The sequence below is a fragment of the Metopolophium dirhodum genome, chromosome 1 (genome assembly GCF_019925205.1).
Source record: "Metopolophium dirhodum isolate CAU chromosome 1, ASM1992520v1, whole genome shotgun sequence".
Classification (NCBI taxonomy): domain Eukaryota; kingdom Metazoa; phylum Arthropoda; class Insecta; order Hemiptera; family Aphididae; genus Metopolophium; species Metopolophium dirhodum.
This window is the reverse complement of record NC_083560.1, coordinates 4614332-4631133: the sequence shown is the minus strand read 5'-3', so window position 1 is coordinate 4631133 and position 16802 is coordinate 4614332. Positions and strand designations below refer to the sequence as shown.

Below are 16802 nucleotides of genomic sequence, written 5' to 3'. Positions count from 1 at the left end.
CAATAACAAACAAAGTACCTAATAGTTACTAGGTACAATAATTTAGTTCTTTATATTGTATAGATACATATATTTGCCGCTTAGAACGTAACATTATATTATATTAATCATGTCAACAAATAAAAAAAATCCTTTTTATGTATTTATTTTGTTAAAATAATAAAACAAACTCATGGGGCCTGGAGCTGATAAAAAAAAAGTGACTTTTAGACCAATAAGCTAGTCAAAACTGGAAGAATTTGGTTTGATAAATTTTAATTTTGAAATCGCATTATGATTGATCAACAAGTTCACTAGGGTAATGATCGAGGCGATTTTGAATATTTTTTTTTCAGCTGTGATATCCAAGAATAAAAATATCAAAAAAATATGATATTTTTGTATTTATATTATTCATTATGACACTAACAATAATTGGAATATCCAATTCGCCTCGATCGCCTCGATCATTCCCTAGTTGTTGATCAATCATAATCCGTTTTCAAAATTCCGTTCCAAAATTTATATTTATAATCAATTAAGGATTAAAAATTGAAAACAAAGGTCCACGTAAATTGTTAATACTGTAACCAACAAATTAAAATATATAGACATACTTTTTTTATTGTTATTGTTGCCGCCGAATAGGCAATGATGATATGGCACGGCGCCACGGCCGACCGACCGGCTGACCGACACACACACACAACACATCTTTATGTTTATATTTGTATTATTTTATTTCTGTTTAATTGTGTCAGCTGTGTATTGTGAGTTATAACATTATGTAGATTAGGCGCGACTCGATACCAGCCGCCGCCGTCTAGCTGGAACGAGGGTAATTATCACGGCCGCCGATACAACTAGTTTCGTTACACACAGTCAACGCGATACACCTACAGTAAAACTATTATACAGGCAAGGGTAGCAGCTGGCCAGCCGTTCACCGACAAATTGTAAGTTTTTTTAACAATTTATTTATTATATTATATTGCATTGTCGAGCCAGTAGGCCAAATTTATACTTTTACGAGTAACAGCTCAAATAGCGGCTTATATTATTTTATCTGTTAGGCCAAAAGGGCCATATATTTACACTGTGTATTATTTAAACAATTATTATATTATCGCAATTTACTACAGTTATAATTTAGGTTTTCATTTATTTGAGTTAGGTACCTAATATTATTCTTATTATTTATTTAACCATACACATATTATACTTATACATATTATACACACTCACACACCCGCACACCCTAGCACTCTCTGGTATTGCTCGGCGATCCCATCCACTTCCTTTGAATCGCTATACATGCATCACACACACAAACACAGGTCGGTTCGTGAGTAGCCGTGTATCGTGCATAAGCCATAACTCGCGAAGTATTTTGGTGACCGGGCGTCGCGGACTATTATTGTTCGTTCCCGGCCCGTACAGTTATTTTATGTTCAAGTTTGGACGAAATTAAATATTTAAACGAAGAAGAACGATTTTACTTTTGTGTTATAATTTAAAAATATTTTTTGTAAGTACTTGAAACTTATAAAGTATATATTATTCTACAATATAAAAATGAATCGCTGAATATGTTGCTAAGAGCAAATCTCGAGAGCAGCTGATCCGATTTCGCTTATTAATTTTTTATAATATTCCTTGAAGTACGAGAATGGTTCCGATGGTTACGGAGAGAAAAATTTAAAAAATTAAAAAAAAAGTCTAAAAAACTAAATACAAAAACGATAATATATAACTTATATATTATCGTTTTTGTATTTTATTATTAGCAACATCTATAACTCAATTAGAAACTTCTGGAGTACCTTTGATTGATTCCATTAACATCATTCAAAAAATAAAAGCTGAAATTCAAAAAGCACCAAATCAAATAGGAAAAATAATATACCAAAAACTTACTACTACTTTAAATAAAAACAAAGGATTTAAAATCATTTCCGATATATCTGATATTTTGAACGGTCAAGGCGCAACAAATGAAATTCCGGATGATCTTACAGCAAATGATTTAGCCTTCTTCAAATATTCGCCAATCATTTCAGTAGATGTTGAAAGGAGTTTTTCCATCTACAAGAACTTACTGGCAGACAACAGAAGATCATTTTTATTTGAAAATCTGAAACAAGCTCTCGTGGTTCAGTGTAACAGTTCAGAATGTACAGGTAAATAAATATACGATCTAAACAGTGTTGGGGAAGTTACTTATTTTGGGTAATTAAATTACATTACTAATTACTAATCAAAATTGTAACTAAATTATTTTTAAGTTACTTTTTTTTCATTTTGTCAAGTTACATGACTTTTGAGTTTTAAAAGTAACTCAATTACAATAAAAGTTACTTTTTTTTTTTTTTAATATCACTGGAGCTTAATAACTATTTTTCCTATATGACAATACACAAACTAAATAATGACTATCAACAATATGAAATTATTAACAATATTAATACTAATTTTGCTACACATTAAATATCAATCTTTATTTTTCAAATTTATTTTAAACAACAATGCGTTTTCAAAATTATCGTCACTAATTTTGGATCGCTTTTTAGTGTATATATCTCCTGCTATGCTAAACAAACGTTCAACAGAAGCACTTGAGGGTAAAGCAGTATTATATTTCAAAAAAATTAATCTCATTATTGGCATGTTTTTTAAAATAGTTAAATCACCATTAAAAGGAGTAAATAAAAAACGTTCAAGTTCAGCATTAGAATGCTCTATATCTTCATCAAAAATAATATTATCATTGACTTCCTCAAGTTGATTTTGCTCTAAACTATTATCATTAACAGGTTTGAAATATTCTATTTCACTTTGAAGGATGTCAGTGGCTTCTTCTTTTTCCAATACTGACATACCTTTGAACTTAAACTTTGGATGAGAAACAGTAGCTAAAATATTAAATTTGTCAAGCAACATTAGGTCAAACCTAGAACAGACACCATCTAAACATGCATTTGCAAGACTTTTGCAAATAGTTGCTGTTATAAGAAGTTCTTTAAGCTGTTTTTTAAGCCATTTTATTGTTTGAATGAGATAACCCATAGCCACAAATTTATCTCCTTGAAGTAAATCTAAAGCCAGGGCCAATGGCTGCATTACCTGAAATAATATAACAGATTAATTTTAATTTCAAATAAAAAAGTTTATAGTAAGTAGTATACCTAAGTACCTAACTAATTATTAAAAAGATTTTTTATACATCAATTGATTATATTTTATGACTTTAATACATCATAACTTACTACCTAGTAACTACTTTTATTAATACATTTACTGAATCATCAAGAGACACCTTGGTAGTTATTTTTTTTAATTGATCGAAAAAAGAACAATAAGTACATAATTATTTTCACAAACATATAATTTTTTTTTGAAGTACCTACCTAGTGTTTTATAATATTTTTAATAAATGATGTACCTTTATAATATAAATTATAATGTATATACCTATATAATGTACTTCAATATATTTTCATTTTCATTTTAAGCATCTGCAATCAGATCTGGCCATAAGAAATATTACTTAAATAATTATTTATTAGATACTCTGAATAGTTTTAATTTATTACAGTATACTATTGAAACTGGTGAACGAAAATGTGTTATGCCATATGTGTGTAAGACGGAAACAACATATGCAGGTACAATGTCCTTGTTAGGTAGGTACCTATAATAACTGTAATAAATTGTATTATCTCGACTGTCACGATCCGCGATAACATTTATTCGCCTGGCGATCGTAACGACAATAATGTTTTTACCGGTCAGTTGTCATTCGTAGTCTCTCGAACGTTGTACTACCGTCCACCAAAATCATTATTGTGTATAATATAATAAAACACTAACCAATTTAAAATAAAAGTATACAGTCCACTTTAAATATCGAACATTTTGGTCATTCGAACCGGATTTTTAGTGTATTTGTCAGTAATGATCATTCGAGGTGCAGTCATTCAGAGACCAGAACAGTATCAGCATTCGCGTTAGCATAGAGTGGTGTCTAACATTGGTGTGCTGTTCTAAAGTGCAAAGAGGTACCAACCGGCAACCAGTATTGTAAAATCGTTCAAAGGAATAATTATTATCAATACATCGAAAATATAAAGAGGTAAGAGCTTTCTTATAATTGACCAATTAGAAATCCTAAATAAATTCTATTCCTGAATAAGTACAGTGTTGCGAAAATTAGGTTTGAGTAGCGTATTTTCCAACAATAAATTAAGATTAGAGTCTATTGAGTTGCGTTAAGGTATATAATAATATATATTTAGTCTATCGTAAAAATGCCAGATAACGCGGAGCTCATAATCCGTCGTGGTGTTTTAAAGGGCAAACTAACTAGAACGATAAATTCTACCAAGGTCAACTCAGAGAACATTGATAGCGTATTAATTAAAGCAAGGAGAGATAAATTAGAAGAAGTATGGCGTGAGTTTGAACAAACACAATCAGAGATCGAAGAAGGAGCGCCTGAATCAAGCGAAGAACACGAAGCATACAGAAGCGAGTTCGAAGAATTATATTTTCAAGCTGTAGCAGAGTGTGAAAAAATAATTAATAAATCGAACAATATTATGGTACGTAATAATGAATATTACATCGAAGATGATGGAAAAACCAATACGAAAATATTGTCGAGCTGCAGTGACAGTAATATGCCAAAGTCGTCAATTGTAAAACTAGCTGCAATAAATATACCGGTATTTTCGGGCGATTACAAAGATTGGTCTGCATTTAATGATATGTTTATGGCCCTTGTTCATATGAATGACTCGTTATCACCAATTCAAAAGTTTTTCTATTTAAGATCGTCCATAGCCGGTACAGCTGCCAATGTTATACAATCATTAGAAACGACTGCGAAAAATTATGATACTGCATGGAAAACATTAACAGCAAGATACAGCAATAAAAAAGTTTTAGCGCAAACGCATACAAAAGCTATATGTGACCTCGAGGCGATTTCCGGTGAATCTTCAATCAAATTACGTCAATTAACCGATTCGGTAACTGCTCACATGAACGCATTAGAAACATTGGATCAAACTCCAAAGTCGTGGGGATCGCTGCTGATACATGTAATTACTACGAAGCTGGATTCAAGTACATTAACTGAATGGGAAATGGAAGCCCCCAAAACCAGTGTAGCATCAATAGACTTGTTGATAACATTTTTACAAAAAAGGTGTCAAATTTTAGAAGCTGTTGAGTCAGCAATGCAAATTAATGTTCCCCCTCAGTCTACTATCATCAAAAAAGGTAATAGTAATAATCAAAATAAAATGCGTGCTACATCGTCGTATTTTTCTGCTGTCGATATAAAATGTTTTGTTTGTAAACAATCACATACCGTGTACAAATGTCCGACGTTTTTGGATATGACAGTTCCTCAACGAATTCGAAAGGTTGCGGATTTAAATTTATGCAAAATTTGTCTACGAATACATTTGGACAAAAAATGCAAATTTAAAAATTGTTTTAAATGCAATAAACCGCATAATTCATTGTTACATTTAGTAAAAATAGTTCATGAATCAAATAATAAAGAAAACGAAGTAAAAACGAACGTTGATTCTGAACCTAATACTACGGTAACAGCACACGCATATCATAATATTAATGACCAAATAATATTGCCGACAGCCATGGTACGCGTTATCGATAACAACGGTTTACCTGTTATATGTCGTGCACTGTTGGACTCTGGGTCGCAGAGTAATTTTGTAAGCGAAGATATGGCTCAAATTTTACGTATTAAACGAGAAAAGGTTAATTGTTCGATATCGGGAATACAATTATCGTCACACATTGCTCGTACGGCAATAACTATTAAGCTAACGTCTCGAATAAGTGATTATCAAAACGAAATTAATTGCTTAGTATTATCAAAACTAACATGCGATATCCCTATAAATCCGATCTACCTGCGCAATCTTAAAGTACCCGAGGGCATTGAACTCGCTGACCCACTATTTACGCAGCCACAAAAAATAGATATGATATTAGGCGCGGGTGTATTTTTTGATTTATTGTGTCAGGAACAAATTAAGTATGATCCGCATAAATTTATATTTCAAAAAACGCAGCTAGGATGGGTTGTATGTGGTCGTACAGTTAATAAACAATTTGCGACTGATTCAAATACAAAAATTGCTATGCTCGCGTTCAATAATTTAGATAATGACATCAGTGTGGGTGAAAAAATATCTAAATTCTGGGAATTAGAAGACTGTTTATCGGACAACATATATACATCAGATGAAATTAAATGTAAAGACCATTTTGAAAAATCTGTTATACGAGATATTCACGGACGGTTCGAGGTGAAATTGCCGTTTCGCGACTCAGACGTCAGCTTGGGAGATTCGCGTAGCGCCGCGCTGCGCCGATTTAAACTATTAGAAAAGCGTTTCATTAAGAATCCGCATCTCCATGCTCAATATATACATTTTATGCAGGAATATGCATCATTAGGGCATATGGAATTGGTTGATACTGAACACGAAAATAACACTAATGAATATTTTCTTCCGCATCATGCTGTCGAAAAGTTAGACAGTGTAAGCACAAAATTACGCGTGGTATTCGACGGTTCGTGCCGAACATCTAACGGGTTGAGTTTAAACGAAGTGTTATTGAAAGGTCCAACGGTCCAACAAGAATTAGTATGCATTTTAGCAAGATTTCGAACACATAAGTACGCTTTATCTGCCGACATTACTAAAATGTATAGACAGATCTGGGTTAACGCAGAACATACTAATTATCAAAAAATATTTTGGCGTGAAAATCCAAATCAACCACTACTAACTTATAGATTAAAAACCGTCACATACGGAACGACCCCAGCATCTTATTTGGCGACAGGTTGCCTAAATAAGTTGGCAAATGAACAATCAAACAATTACCCCGTGGCCTGCGAAGCAATTGTCACAGACTTTTGTGTCGACGACTACCTAGGAGGTGCATCTACAAAGGAAAAAGCATTACAGTTACGAAATGATTTAATAAAAGTAACCCGTCAAGCTGGCTTTGAACTTCGTAAATGGGTATCCAATGATAGGGAACTTCTAAATGATATGCCAAATGAAGATAATACTCAATTGTTAGTTTTAGATTTGAAGAATGACGTAACTAAAATCTTAGGATTAATATGGAATACGCAAAGCGACACCTACCAATATAATATTCAAACGGTAGACAATAGTGAAAATAAATTAACCAAACGGATTATTCTGTCGAAAATCGCGTCTATATTTGACCCGCTCGGGTTAATAGTACCAGTAGTTACATTGTATAAATTATTTATGTAAAAAATATGGCAAATGAAATTAGACTGGGACAGCGAACTTCCAAAAAATCTATTACATGAATGGCAAAAATATATGTCCAATCTTCATTTATTAAATAATTTAAAAATACCACGGTACATTATGGGTTCTGGTAATATACATCGATTAGAAATACACGGATTTTCGGATGCATCAATTGTAGCTTATGGTGCATGTTTATATTTAAGAACAATAAATGAAAATAAAGTATGCACCGTCCGATTAATATGTGCTAAATCTCGAGTGGCTCCCTTAAAAACTATATCGTTACCTCGATTAGAATTGTGTGGTGCACAATTACTTGCCCGACTTACAAAAAAAATTATAACAAAATTAAATATTCAAGTACATGAAAAATATTTCTGGACTGACTCAACGGTCACACTCGCGTGGATTAAATCCTCGTCAGCAAAATGGAAAACATTTGTTGCCCACCGCGTCGGAGAAATCCAAAGTTTTACTTCGGTCTCTGAATGGTATCACGTTCCAACTAAAGACAATCCCGCAGATATAATATCGCGTGGTTGCACACCAAATGATATAAGCAATAACTTATTATGGTGGGAGGGTCCTATTTGGTTGAAATTAAAAAAGGAAATGTGGCCGAAAAGCATTGCACGAAAAATCGACGAGTCACAAGAAATTTTAGAAGCCAAACGGTGTACTCAAATATTTAGTGTTCAGATAGAAAACTCAATTATAGAAAAATATTCTTCATTTTCAAAATTGTTGAGAATTGTTTCTCTCTGTCTACGTTTTAAAACAAATACGTTAAAATGCAAAAATCGAATAATAGGACCAATCCAAGCGGACGAGCTGCGAAACACATCGGTTGTATTAATTAAAATAGTTCAAAACTATACTTGGAGTCAGGAAATAAAAGATTTGCAAAAATATAAACAGGTCTCCGCGAAAAGTAAATTAAAATATTTGAAGCCGTTCGTAGACGATAATGGTGTAATTAGAGTAGGCGGCCGATTAAATAATGCCACATCGATAAGCGTATTTCAGCGGAACCCAATACTACTACCTGCGACGAGTAATTTAACGACCTTACTATTTCATTATGAGCACATACGATTACTGCATGCGGGTCCGCAAACGATTTTATCATCAATTAGAGAACAATATTGGCCTATCAACGGCAGGAATATAGCCAGAAAAACTGTACATCAGTGCATTAAGTGCTTCCGAATAAAACCAACAATAGTTCAACCATTAATGGGTAATCTGCCAAAGGAACGCGTAAATCCAAGTCGTCCTTTTAAAATATGCGGAATTGATTATGGTGGCCCCTTTATGGTAAAATCTAGTTTACAACGCAAAGCTCTTATAACCAAAGGCTATATATGTATATTTGTATGTTTCGCGACCAAAGCAATACATATAGAATTAGCTAGTGATTTATCAACTGAATGTTTTTTAAATGCACTGAGACGATTTTGCAGCAGGCGAGGAATATGCTCAGACATTTACTCAGATAATGCCACAAATTTCGTGGGTGCTAATCGCAAGTTACAGGAACTTAAAAAATTATTTTTATCAGACACGTTAGATTCCGAAATCCAAAAATTAACGGCAGAACTTGGAATACGTTGGCATTTCATCCCTCCTAGATCCCCTCATTTTGGCGGTCTATGGGAAGCGGCCATTAAATCAGTAAAAACTCACTTAAATAAACTAATGGGAAACGCTATTCTAACCTACGAGGAACTAAACACTGTGCTTGCTCAAATAGAAGCGTGCTTAAATTCACGCCCGTTGACTCCTTTATCATCTGATCCATCTGATCTTTCTGTACTTACTCCCGGTCATTTTCTGGTGGGAAGCTCTTTAGTCTCTTTGCCAGAACCTGATTTCACGACAACACCTCTCAATAGATTAACGAGGTGGAGAAGAGTGAGTCATTTATTTCAAGAATTTTGGCGCCGCTGGTCTAAAGATTATTTGGTGCAACTACAACAGCGAAATAAGTGGGAAAATGACAGAGGACCTAGGCTTCGAATTGGCACTGTTGTTCTCCTGCGTGATGACAATCTTCCCCCTTTGCGCTGGAAAATAGGACGAGTTGAGGAAGTGCATGTCGGAAGTGACGGAGTCATTCGTGTGGCAACTATTTCAACCTCAAATGGTCAATTCAAACGAGCAGTCCGATTATTATGTCCTTTGCCCTTTGAAGGCAATCATAATTAAATATTATTATGATTATTTTTATTTTTTGTATTTATATTTATATTTATGTTCTGATATTGAATAGCAAAAATTGTATAATTATTTATTATTGTAATTATTGAAATACTTTAAATTATTATTTCAAGGTGGGCGGTATGTTAGGTAGGTACCTATAATAACTGTAATAAATTGTATTATCTCGACTGTCACGATCCGCGATAACATTTATTCGCCTGGCGATCGTAACGACAATAATGTTTTTACCGGTCAGTTGTCATTCGTAGTCTCTCGAACGTTGTACTACCGTCCACCAAAATCATTATTGTGTATAATATAATAAAACACTAACCAATTTAAAATAAAAGTATACAGTCCACTTTAAATATCGAACAGTCCTCTTAACTATTTTTTATACTGAATTCAAAATTACCTTGCAATTATCAATCATAAAAGCTTGATCTTTTTTATCGAATCTTGGTAAACCTGCTTTATCACAAATGCGCTGGACTTCACTTTCAGATTTTATGAGTTGATCTTTTAGACATTTTACGGCTTGGAACGTAGAATTCCATCGAGTGACGTTAGGTACAATAATATAAATATTTAATTCATCATGTATAGTATCGGCAATTAAACTTGTTCTTTCTTGCTTATTCCAAAGTGCACGCATTTTCGCAAATGTTGATCTCAGTTGTTTTTTATATAATGGATCAGATAATGCTTTTTCTGAATCTTTAGTGGCTACTAAATTGAGTGTGTGGCTGGCACAGCGATGATGTGGAGGAAGAGAATATGGAGAATCTGCATCGAATGAAGTTTGTTCATTTAAAATATCACTAATTGCAATTAACTCTACTTCTTGCTCCTCTTCCATCTCCATATTTTCATCTGCATTTTCAGATTCTGAATAACAACTAAAAAAATGTAATATTAATTAGTAGGTAATAATGCTTTGTTAGCAGTTACAAGCTGTTATTGTATTTGTAAAAGACATAATCAGCTTATGAATAATAAGTTATTATTTCTTACCGAAAAGCTTTGATGAAGTTTGAACCATTATCAGTAACTATTTTTATTATTTTGTTAAATATGCCATATTCATAAATCACATCATGCATTATTTTAGCCAAGACATCAAATGTATGTCTACCTTTGATGCGGCGACAAGCAAGCGCAGCAGATAATCTCTGAAAACTCTCCGGGTCATACCAATGTACTGTTATACCAATATAACTTCTGAAACAGAAATTATAATTTTCCGGTTATACTTACATTACATTTTTAATTTAAACATTTAAATCATTGTTTTACAAATAATATTCATTTTTTACAGTTATTATTTACAAACCTCTTAAAAACTGACCAGCAATCCGCTGTAGCACAGACATATTTAACTTCAGTGGATGACAATTGTGCTTTAAGATTAGCTTTCAAATCGTCCGCAGTAGTTGAAATTTTATTCATTAAAGTTTTTCTAGATAGACATTGCCGATTTGGAAAACCTTTCTGAATGATAATTTTGAATTTTTCCTCTTCGACAATATTAAACGCATGGTTACCCATAATAACAAATTCAGTTATCATAGAATTTAAATTTTCTAATAAAATAAAAAAAGATTAATTTCAAAGAAATAATTTATAAATATCAAGTTTCTACAAACCTTGACTAACTGGCTGAGCTCTTGAAAATGCATCCGATATTGTATGTTGCACTTTTGCACTTTGGTCACAATCAAACTCATTATTTTTACGTTTATTAGTAGATTTTTCAATTTTTAAATCTGCTTCAAGCTCTTTTACTTTGGAAGCATGTTTTGACTAAAACATATAATATGTTTTTATATTATTATTAAATTATATGTAAATTTTAATGTATTTTTTTTTAAATGTATGTAACAGTTAAAAGAAAAGGCACAAATCGACAATCGTTACCCCAAATTGTAAAGGTTTGTCCAAAATGACCAACAGTAATTTTCTAGCTAATTTTGCTGTAAGAAATTATTGTTATGAGAATTGATAAAAATGTTTACATGGCAATTCTGCATTCACATAAAAAATATTAAAATATTAAGATTTTCTCATTATTAATTACTTGCTTAGCATAGTTGATTAAAATTGTATTTAAATAGAATATCTAGTTGGCAGTAAAATTATTTAAGTATTAAAGTATCTAGTATCTAGGTACTTACCGTTATATGTTTCTTTAAATTTGAATTACTCTTAGTAGAAGTAGAGTACATTTTAGAATTTACACACAGTTTACACTTCACTTCAAAATTGTTGTCATTTACCGAAATTAACTTAAATAAATTGTTGTACACAGGCCATGGTAGCCGTAGTTCACGTATTTCACTTTCACTGTCTAATTCCATTTTATACACAAAAATGCACTCCAAAATTATAAAATCCAGTGATTCACGAATGTCGAATTGTCGAATAATCTAAAACTTAAATCGTAATGAACTAACGAGCCATAACTAATAAGTAATAGGTATCAGAAATTCATAAGATTAGATCGTCGACGGACGACGACAGACAATAGTCACCGATTACAAGAAACGAATTTGTGGGTAATTACAATAAGCAATAAATAATAATAATAATTATTATTATATTTAGTATTATTAAATTATTTATTATTATTATTATTGAGTTCCAACAACACTGTTGTACAAGCAGACGCCGACGTCGCGCGTCGTAAGCCTGCTGCGGGCGACCGCGGTGACACAACACAGAGTAAAGATAACAATTCCATTCTAAAAATAACAGTTTATAATAGTAAATAGCTATAATAACAAAAGTATTTTAGTATCACAAGTTTAGAAAATTCTACTTATAAATTATAATAATTAGGTATATGATATATTTTAATATTTACACTCATTATCAATACCTACGGGCTACGTACTAAAAATGTATTAATCCAAAAAAAAGTAACGAGTAATTTAGTAAAAATTACTACAAAAAAGTAACTTAAATTACATATAAATTACTTACAATAAAATGTAATTAAATTACCATCAAATTACTTAAAAAGTAATTTCGTTACAGTAACTTGTAACTTAAGTTAAGTTACTCCCCAACACTGGATCTAAACGTATTAAATAATTTATAAAAATATTTTTTTTTCAGATTGAACGAAGTCCACGTCTATGAGATTAAGTCTTTTTAAGGGCATTTTTCGAGTTTTTTTAGGGCATTATTTAGAGGTTTTAGGTCATAAAAGCATTTTTTTTAGGACATTTTTCGGGGTTTTTTAGGGCATTTAAATCCCAGCCCTATATATAAGTAACTAACCCATAACCATATTATCATGGAAAAAAACATCTATGTCATAACAAATAACTATAGCAATAATAATAATAATAATAATCACTTATTTAACATTACTCAAAAACAATGGTATGTTGTATAATATAGTCTAGGGTATAATATAGAGTTTAGGTAGACGTTATCAGATATTAACGGGGGTATAACACTAGCGTTTGGTTTGATTAAACGTTTGGTAGCGAGCCACAGGTTTGAGTCCGAAGGATGAATTGTAGATAAATAATTTTGGTATGAAGCTATTCTTAGTTCTTCGAGTAAAATGTTGACTTTTTTAGTAAGATAATTAAGGTAAAATGTAAACGTCTCTTTGCTGTGCATCTATAATATTATTAAATCTAAAAGCCACAAATTTCTATAAAATTAAAAAAGTGTTGTGTTTTTGTGACTTACTAAATATGCCTCACATAGGCGGCACTTGGTAGAAACCTACCTTGGTGCAAACGTTTATGGTAATAACATTCACAAATCCATAGGGAAGTTGCCCCCCAGTACCCCCTAATATATAACTATTGCTACAACAAATGTAGGTAAAAAAATTTATTTATTAATAACTATTCCAATTGGGTCTCTGTATTTCAAATATGTACATGAATATGTAAAAATATTATTAAAAAACAACTTTTTATTTTGACATAAATAATAATGAAAAAAAAAATTAACTGTGTTACATAATTACTAGGTATTTGTCAACTTCACTACTTCAGTGTCAAACGACGACCTCTTATTGAAGCCTCAGCATCAAACTTGTCAATTATATTATCAAAATCTATAGGGTATTCTTTTTGTATGTATAAGATTGCTAAACTGCTCAATCGCTCTTGACTCATTGTGACTCTTAAATATGTTTTTAATTTCCGTAAAGCTGAGAAACTTCGTTCATTAGATGCAGTGTTTGTAGGAATAGTTAAAAAAATCTTTAATATATTTGTATAATTTGGGAATCCTGTCTGAATATCTGAAGATCTAATATAATTTATTTTTTTTATAATTGTATCACATTCAAGATTTAAAAATAATCTATTTACTATTTTTATCTCACTTGATAAATCATTTGATTCTATTTTGTATGTATTACAAACTTCCTCTATTGACTGATTAGTAGGGTTTTTATTAAATAAGACATTATTCATAGAATTTAACAAACTTAAATCATTTTCTTTAAATTTACTCTTCATGCACATCATTACTGTATCTATAATTCCAAAAAATACATTTATACGAAAATGATCTTGAACAGTCTGTATAGTTTGTTTTTTGCCACCACCTAATTTTAATGGTACTGATTTAATGCGTGGTAGGTTAGGCTCACTAAAACCATTATTTTTTGAAACAATAGTAGCCTTTTCCCATACTTTCTGAAAATTGTCATCTGTTCTCAATTCTTCAAAATTTCTTATAGTTTCTTTTACCATTTGACTTACTAGGCCATAATTTAATGTTGATGATTGCAAATATTTGGATAGGACATTTGTTTTTAATAATACATCTTCCAGTAAAATTAGAGAAAATATAAATTCAAATATTTGAATGCTTTTTAATAAAGCAGCCGCATCAGATCCAAATTCTCTATCACTTTCTGCTATTTCAGCCAATGTATCAACTATCGCAGTTAAATTATGGAACACTGATCTTAAGGCTTCATAACGGCAACTCCAGCGTGTATCACATAATGCCTTGATTGTTTTAGGGCCTCCATCGGAACTTAACATCTGTTCAAAAACAGCAAACCTTTTAGATGATGCTCCTATAAAACTATATAACGTTTGTAATGTACCAAACATATTTCGAACACATGATATTTGTTTTGCTAAATCTACAAGACATAAATTTAAGATATGAGCATAACAATGTATATAAACTGCTAAACTATTTTCTGCCCTTATTCTTGCTTGAACGCCTTTATAGGCCCCACGCATTGACGCAGCGCCATCATAGCATTGCCCTCGAATGTCTTCAATTTTGAGTCCGTTAAGTTTCAACACTTCTTTAATTAAAACAACGAGAGATTCTCCATCTGTTGAGCTTGTACGATAAAATCCCAAAAACACTTCTTTAGGCTCTAAATTATTTACATATCTTATGAATACAGACACTTGCTCATGTCGACTTAAATCTTGTGTTTCATCAATAAGAATGCTAAATATTCCAGCTGACATAATCTCTGATACAATTGATTTTAAAACGTAATCACTCATATAGGTAAGAAACATATTTAAATATGAATGATGTACATAGTTAAATGATTTTTCCTTATCTAAGTAATATTGTTGAATTAGATTATTGTCTTTTGCCCGAAGAGTTAAAAGCTCAATAAAGTTACCTTTATTTAATGATTTTGAATCCTCTTCATGACCCCTAATAGCTATTCCTTGCTTAGCACAATAAAGAAGAGTTTCCAAAATATTCTTTAAGTAATTACAATTATCAGATACTACTTTACAATGATTTTTGTCAATTAATCCAATGATATTTCCAGAACTTGTTAATGATTGCTTATATCCAATTACTTTACATAGCGCTTCTTTATGTGAATTGCTTTTTTGATGAGTAGAAAATCTTTCAGTTGCTTTTCCCCAAGTCCTAAATCCACATGAAATAAATGCTGCTTCCATACCAACTGTAGGAAAAGCTCGACAATAAAAACAAAAAGCTGAATCTAATTCTTGACTATACTCTAACCATTCATAGGACTTATACCATTCTTGCCTAAATGCTCTACCAGAACTACGAGGAAATGCAATATTTACTGGCTGATATGGACCTAATTGCATTGTTAAATTTATATATGCTTGTTTATCCCCTTTTGCCGGGTCACGTTCTACAATATTTAATTTTTCACTATCAGACAAAACGTTTGATGAAGATTTTAAATTTTGTTTTACATTTGCATTTACTCCTGCAGAAAAAATAAATTTATAACTATAAATTTATTAAGTTAAATATTATTCAGTATATTATTTTGAAATTCATAGAAACTCATTGAAACACCATAAATAGCAGGTTAGTACCGAAGCTGTACAGATATTAAACAATACCAAACATATAAGACAACAAAAAACATAATAAGGTTTATTAATATATCCTTTTATTTTCAACAAAAAACATTTAATCTGAATGTTATGCTCTTCTTAATGAAAAATTAATACATAGTTATGATAAACAACATTATTATAATATGATACAATATATAGGTAAAATATATTACGTATCTAAAGTAAAAAAGCACTATTTTAGTAGGTAATAACTACATGTATACATATTTCAAATTACATTTTAAATTAAAATAATTAGCATATAAAATACATCACATATGACATGTCACATTAAATATTAATATTTTTAACTATGATCAAAATAAAATATTAATAATCAATAAATTAGTAACACAAATAACATTAAATTTAAGAGTAGATTGCACAGCTAATAACTATTATATTATATTTATTTGCAATACATTATGTTATTATCTATCAACTATAGTTAAAAAATAGACAAATTAAATATTGAAAGTTTAAATTAGGTATATTAAGAGTTCATATACAAATAATTTGATGAAACTTAACTTACTCATAACATCATCTGTTTTTTTTTTGAAGAAATCCATTATAGTAACCTTATTATGGTTAGGGTTAAAGTAGGCTTTTCTTTTGCCTTCATCCATAATTATAATAGGTTATAGCCTGTAGGTAAGGGTGGTCGACAGTCGTAGACCGTAGTCAAAACACTCAAAACTTTAATAATTTATTTAAAAATTAAAACAGTAAACCAGTATTAAAATGATAAGTTATTCACCGGTTTTGGTAGCTTCACTATGATAATATAATCATGAAGACAATATGATCTATTTTGAACCATATCGCTATCTAGTGACGAATTAGCTTACTGCATTATTTAATTATTATTATTATTAGTATTTTAACATTTAATCACGGACTCCGTATAATTAATTAATTATTTAATTAACTA

The 16802-nt window shown here is 31.1% G+C and overlaps 3 protein-coding genes across 3 annotated transcripts; 1 reads left to right on the top strand and 2 right to left on the bottom strand.

Annotated features, from left to right (window-relative positions):
- Window positions 1-7931: 7931 nt before the first annotated feature.
- Window positions 7932-9527, top strand: LOC132937302 (uncharacterized). Its single transcript, XM_061004160.1, has one exon. The coding sequence runs from the start codon at window positions 7932-7934 to the stop codon at window positions 9525-9527; it is 1596 nt and encodes a 531-aa protein (XP_060860143.1).
- Window positions 9528-10531: 1004 nt separating this feature from the next.
- LOC132934085 (uncharacterized) lies at window positions 10532-11090 on the bottom strand. The gene is made up of 2 exons (XM_061000367.1): window positions 10855-11090; window positions 10532-10742 (listed from the first exon to the last, which is right to left on the bottom strand). The coding sequence occupies exons 1-2, from the start codon at window positions 11088-11090 to the stop codon at window positions 10532-10534; spliced, it is 447 nt and encodes a 148-aa protein (XP_060856350.1).
- Window positions 11091-11159: 69 nt separating this feature from the next.
- On the bottom strand, window positions 11160-16497 carry LOC132937219 (zinc finger MYM-type protein 1-like). The gene is made up of 4 exons (XM_061004074.1): window positions 16404-16497; window positions 13876-15732; window positions 11439-11494; window positions 11160-11324 (listed from the first exon to the last, which is right to left on the bottom strand). Exons 1-4 carry the CDS (start codon window positions 16495-16497, stop codon window positions 11160-11162), a joined length of 2172 nt encoding a protein of 723 aa, XP_060860057.1.
- Window positions 16498-16802: the final 305 nt, after the last annotated feature.